The following is a 5,969-nucleotide window of genomic DNA, read 5'->3' as shown; positions in this document are numbered from 1 at the left end:
GATTCTGTGGGGCAGTGGCACTGCAGCCTGCCTGGTTTCCAGCGTGTTCCCTGGTGTCACAGGAGCCTGCTGCTGGCTGGCACAGGCAGGTGTCCCTTTACAGCCCTGGGTCATGACTTCCCTGGGCTACTGGCAGAGCTTTAATTGAATGGTGATGTGCAGATATTTGGTAGGAAATACTCTGGAGATGGAGACTGGTGCCTGATTCTGCTGCTACCTCCTTCCTCTCGGTGTGGATGAGATGCAGGCTGGGAGTGAAAGGGTAGGAGAGGCTGGAAGTGCATGGCTTGGGTAGAAGTGGAAGAATTGGATACAGAAGTGCCTCTGCTGGAAAGTCCTTTTGCAGAGTGAATGAACAGGGCAAAGTGTGGGCCCTGCAGGGACTGACAGCTTCGGAGAGGAGCTCCTCGGGTCCGAGATTCCTCACCAAATTCTTGTTGTCTTCTCTTTCCCTCTCCCCATCCCAACCCATCGCAGAACCGGGGCCGCCTGGCAGAGAAGAGGACGATCCCCCTGCCCCCCACCAGGATCCCCAAGAAAGAGCTGAGCTCGATTTTCTCACACAGTGAGGACAGCGAGGAGAGCGACAAGAGCAATGGTCAGCACCCCGAAGTGAAGCAGGAGGAGGATCTGCACATCAGTATCATGAAAAGAAGGTACTGCCCTGTCCGTGCTGGAGTGTGGGGGCAAAGACACAGAAACCGGGCAGAGCCTTGGGGAGGCAGTGCTGCCCCAGGGAGTCACCCCCAGGGGCTGAAACCACCCTGCAAATGCCACAGTTCAGCTCACAAAGGGCAGCTGGGGGGGGTATTTTCACTTACTCGTGTTCGGAGTGAGTGATGCTCTGTGTGGCCTTGAGTTTGCACTGAAGGGTCTGGATTTGCACATTATCAGTTGTGCCTCACTCCCTGCCCAGGGCTCTGTGTCTTTGTGGCCAAGGAGCTGCACGACCAAGAAATCGTCTGTGGGCTTATCCACAGAGGTGTGGGGGCCCCAAATCCTGCCTTCTGCTTTCAGTTGTGCTCAAATTCTGGTGTCATTTAAATTGAGGGGAATTGAGTGTTGGGGAGCAGAGTTTGGGAAGGGGTAGCAGCAAGGTGTGGGGTCCTGTGTTTGATTACAGAGCATCGTGAGAGCCTCTAGGAGTGAGGGAGAAGTGATGGAGTTGCAGGAGGGAGGAGTAACTGCTTGATTTTGATCCTGTTTTTCCCAGTGCCATAAACATTCATCCTGGAATTCTGCAGACTTAGAGGAAGAGGAGAAAGGATTGTCTTGAGTTAGGTCCTGGTAACTGACCTGGCCTCTCCTGTGAGGCCTCAGTGCCCACAATATTCAGCTGCAAAATTCTGGGTTCTCTCACCCCGCTGAAAAACCAGGACTTGCAGAAAATCTGTAACTCCAGGAAAATAAACCCCTAAAGGCACCGTGCCTCAGCCTCCCGTGCAGGTCATTGCACCTCATCTCGGTTGTCATCTCCCTCTGATGCATTCCGGGGCTCAGATCCTGAGACAAGCCCTATAAAAACAGAGCAGAGGGAACTGAAGGCCTGTAATTGCTTTCCTGGTGTTTTATGTGTTCCTTGCCTGGGAGTAGATCAGCTTTTCCCCCTTACCTCCGACAGATGCTGGTACCCTCAGCAGCTGAGGGCTTGGAGCAGGGAGACAAAAGAGCAACCAGCTCTTCCCATAAAACCCTCCTGTAATTAAAGCCTGGGTTTATCATTGCAGCTGTCCAGGAGCTGTGTTCCAGGGTTATCTGCTGGAAATGGAAAGGTGTTTGGGGAATGGATCTGGGCTGTGCCCGTGCTCGGGGCCACAGAGCACAGGGAACCCTCCTAATCAGTTCTGGTGAACTGCCCGCTTCTCCTGCCCCCTTTAATTATGCTTTTAATGCTGCGAAATTACAGTGCTAGATTGTCTCATTAGGAGGGAGGGCAGCATGATAACTCCATAATTGATAATGCTGGGCCCCCCAAATATAAAGTGCTCTTATCTTTAATCTTTAATTGCTGTAATTGCTTTGCTTTGTTTATTAGGAAATGAAGGAAAAATGTTTGGCAGTCCTTAGGCAGTGATCCCCCAGCTCTCCATCAGTTTGTCCGGAGGTCTCTTGGTTAAGTTTTATTTCCTTGGAGGAGAGCAGCGTTCTTCCCGGCTGGGTTAGACTCTCACTGCTTTTGTACAGTTGTTCTTTTCCTTCTCCTGGGAGCTCTGCTGCAGTGTGGGGGGCAAGCTGGAACTGTGGGGCAAATGGAGCAGGCAGGATTCCTGTGAGTGCAGCAATAAGGGAAGAAAGAGGAATTCAGTGCTCGGTGCCCAGGCAGGGACCATCTCCTGCTCCCACCCCCAGCACTCCCAAGCATTTTGTCCCTTGGACAGGGGTCCCCCAGCCCCCCTGTCCCAAAGAGGGGGAGACTGGGCACTCCAGCTTCTCCAGAGCCATAGTGGGGAGCAGCCTGCCCCCCTCGTGCTGGCCCTGGTGGCCGGGGTGGCTCTGGGGACAGCAGCAGCACAAAGGCGCTGCAGCCCAGACACGACAGCTGGGCCCGGCAGGGACTGTGCCCCATCTGCTGCTGCCCTAATTCACCTGTTGTGTCCTCCCCCAGGGGCCAGGGCTTTGCTGGCCCCCACTGAGAGCAGAAATAGGTTAAACTGGGATGGGAAAACAAGGCCAGGCCTCAGCAAACCTGTGTTTTCCTCTTGCTGCCCTGGACGTGCCCCCTGCACAGGCACTATGGGCACCTGCATCACTGCTTTCAGCACTTGGCCTGTTCCTTTTTCTCCTGTTCCCAATTCCATTTGTGGTGTTTCCTTCCACTGCTGGCACAAGGGAGGCTTCCTGCTGCTCTGAGGGCTGGGCACTGGAGAAGGAAAGACTTTGGGGATTAGAACAGGAGTTGGAAATTTGCTGGCTGGTCCCTCAGCTCAGCCTTGGACAGCAGGTTCCTCTGTGATGCTGGGCATTGCCCGTGGCCTTCAGAGGAGATGTGAGGCAGAGAGAACCTTCCCTGTCCTGTTCTGCAGCCCTGGGAAGGGGCAGGGACCCGCTGCTCCCACCTGAGCCAGAGCATTCAGCTCATGCCAGCTGATCCCAGCTCCTTCCCAAAGTGTCCCTGTGCTGGGAGACTGCAGCGCTCAGCTCTGGAGGTTGTTGGGACGGTGCTGCAGAGGAAAATCCATTTCCTTTCTCTCAGATTCCAGCTTCCTGGAAATCCTGCTCCTTTGCAGCGCTGCCTACAAGCAGCAGTTGTGTTGCTGAACTCCCAGGTCTGGTTAAGCTGTCCTGACTCTCTGCTGGGGATGTTTCTCTGGCTGTGAGCATCGCTTTTGCTGTTCAGGGAGAAGGATGGCGTCAGTGTTGGGCATTTCTGTGTCAGTGTCACCTGTGCAGTTCTTTCAGTCACAGTAATACTGGCAGAGCTGCACTGGTGCAGTGAGCATGGAGCAGAATTCAGGCAGAAACTTTGCCTTCAGGAAGCCTTTTTCTTTTCTCACAGACTATTGACCAAGCTGCCTCTCCCCAACAAGCTGAACTAAAATTTCGGCCAGTCTTGGCTTTTGTTATTGCCCTCTGGATTATCCCAGACACCAAACAAGGGAAGTGGTGGAGTCACCATCCCTGGAAGTGCTCAAGGAACACATGGATGTGGCACTTATGGACACAGTTTAGTGGTGAACGTGGCAGTGCTGGATTAAAAGTTGGACTGGATGAGCTTAGAGGGCTTTTCCAAGCCTAATGATTCTGTAATTCTAAATTAGACTCTACAAATTCCATCGCTCTGCAGTAGTTTGGGAAGCTTTAACTTCCTTCCCCTCACAGGGAGATTCCACCCAGCCCTGATAAATGCATTACCTCAGCCTGGGAGCTTTTCCACCCCCAGGTGCAAACTGCCTGTCAGGATCTCCGTGATGTTATCCCAGGAATCTCCGGGCAGATGAAAGCCAGGGGAGCCAGGGAGGAAGGCTCAGCTTTACCAGCAAGATCCTCACATGCTGCTGGATTTAAGCCCAGCATTATCTTGTGGGTTCATGCATTTAATTCCTGTTTTAAAGAGTGGCCTCTTCCATTGGTGTGGGAGGGGAGGGACAGAAGAGAAGTGCAGTAACAGCATCTGAGATAGAACAGGGTGGGTCAGGAGCAGCTTTGTCCAAGCCCCAACAACGTGGGAAGGTGTGGCTGAGAGTAAAGCTCAAACACCTGCTCAGAGTGCTGGGAAGGTGTCATTGACCTAATGGGGACTTGGATTTGAGGGGAAGGGAGGGGGAAAACGGCCGCTCACTTCCCAGGGATGCTGCAGGGTAAAATATCACACACAGCGAGAAATCCCTTCTTGCCCAGGAAGGAGATGTGAGAGAGCAGAAAAGGTGAAGTGTAAGAAGGGAAGGAAATGAACTCCTGCCCCACAAGTGCTCTTGGCAGCTCTGCCCATCTCCTTGGGCCTGACCCTTGCAGCAGCAATTCCGTACTGGAGACCAACCCAGATGCCCCAAGTGCCAGTCTCCTGCTGCAATTGTCAGGTTGTTCTTCCAGGAACCATGGATGAGATTCCCTGAATCCCTGTTCCCTCCCTGCTCAGCCTTCTGGGTGCTGACGTGGATACAGGGAGAGTGTGGAAGCTGAGGCAGGGATAACTGGGAAGAGCAGGGAGGAGAAAGGATCCAGCTCTGTCCACCCAGCCGGGCATCCGGAGAGTGGCACCTGCCAGGACACCTGCCCTGCAGCCCTGGGATTGCCCTGTTTGTGTCCTGTGCTCCAGGGCACGCTGAGTGCCCAGGGGTCCTGGTGCTGGTTGAAGAGAAATCCTTAATTCACCTTCACCAGCTCTGTCCCTGCAGGGCAGGCAGCTGAACCAGAGCACGTGGGCACAACCTTGGCAATATTCTCCTCTCCTCTCCTCTTCTCTTCTCTTCTCTTCTCTTCTCTTCTCTTCTCTTCTCTTCTCTTCTCTTCTCTTTTCCTTTGCCTATGCTGGAAAATGGGGAGGTTCAGACCTTCTCCCCCCAAAGAAAGAGCTGACCTTGTGATTCAGTGGGAGTAGGAAGGGGCAGCTGTGGGTCAGAGCTGGTGCTGTCTCCTGGCACAGTTCACAGCCCCTGCCCACCAGAGCACAGGTTCTCTCTCACTCCAGCAGGTTCGGGATGAGGCTCCTCCTGCTCTGCAGCCACAGCTGCTTTTCCTGCCGAGGGCAGGGCAGGAGGGGCTGCTCCAGACGTGCAGAAGTGCCTTTGGCTTTCTGATCTCTGCAGCCTTTTGGGGACCTGCACCTGCAGGAGCTGATGTGAGCCCCAGCCAGGAGCCAGCACAGCCAGCAGAGGGTCCCTGGCAGGCACTGGCAGCCCTGGAGAGGGTTTGTGTGAGGACACAGCCCTGCTGCCAGGCTGCTCTCGGGGGCTGGGGCTGTCATCCATCACAGTGACACAGGGACACGGCCTGGGCACAGCCCTCCCTGAGCTGGGGACAGCAGAGCTCCAGAGGGGACACCCAGCACAGAGGTCAAGCACTGCCTCACCCCTGGGGTGCTGGGGAGGCTGTCTGGGGCTGAGGGGAGAAAAAAATCCATCAAAACCCCAACCCCCCCCCGGCTGCTCTGCCTTAATTTAGGATATTGTTCATCCCAGTCTGCTACTCCTGCCTGTCACAGGCAGAGTGACAGAACACGCCAAGTTAATTTCCGAGGTGGGAAATTGCTGATAATTTATTTCCAGCTGGGGAGGGAACACGGTGCAGACACATTTGGGGGTTCTGCCTCCTCTGAACGGGGCCTGGGAGCTGAGACAGCATCCTGCAGCCCCTGCAGCGCTCAGGGAGAGGGGGTGCAGCAGGAGAGCGTCAGGATGCAGCAGGAGAGGGTCTGGATGGAGCAGGAGAGGATCTGGATGCGGCAGGAGAGGGTCAGGATGCGGCAGGAGAGGGTCAGGATGCAGCAGGAGAGGGTCAGGATGGAGCAGGAGAGGGTCTGGATGGAGCAG

The 5,969-nt window shown here is 54.8% G+C and overlaps 1 protein-coding gene across 1 annotated transcript in view; it reads left to right on the top strand.

Annotated features, from left to right (window-relative positions):
• The first annotated feature begins 241 nt into the window (after positions 1-241).
• SAMD11 (sterile alpha motif domain containing 11) overlaps positions 242-5,969 on the top strand; it is a 28,487-nt gene continuing 22,759 nt past the window's right edge. Inside the window, exons 1-2 of the mRNA XM_042031918.1 lie at positions 242-262; positions 391-656. Coding sequence (XP_041887852.1) covers positions 242-262; positions 391-656 — 287 coding nt within the window. The remainder of the gene's footprint in view (positions 263-390; positions 657-5,969) is intronic.

The sequence above is a fragment of the Corvus kubaryi genome, unplaced genomic scaffold, assembly GCF_017639235.1.
Source record: "Corvus kubaryi isolate FWS band 111438036 unplaced genomic scaffold, C.kubaryi_AGA036_p1.0 37352, whole genome shotgun sequence".
Lineage (NCBI taxonomy): Eukaryota > Metazoa > Chordata > Aves > Passeriformes > Corvidae > Corvus > Corvus kubaryi.
This window is presented reverse-complemented; position numbering and strand designations above follow the sequence as displayed.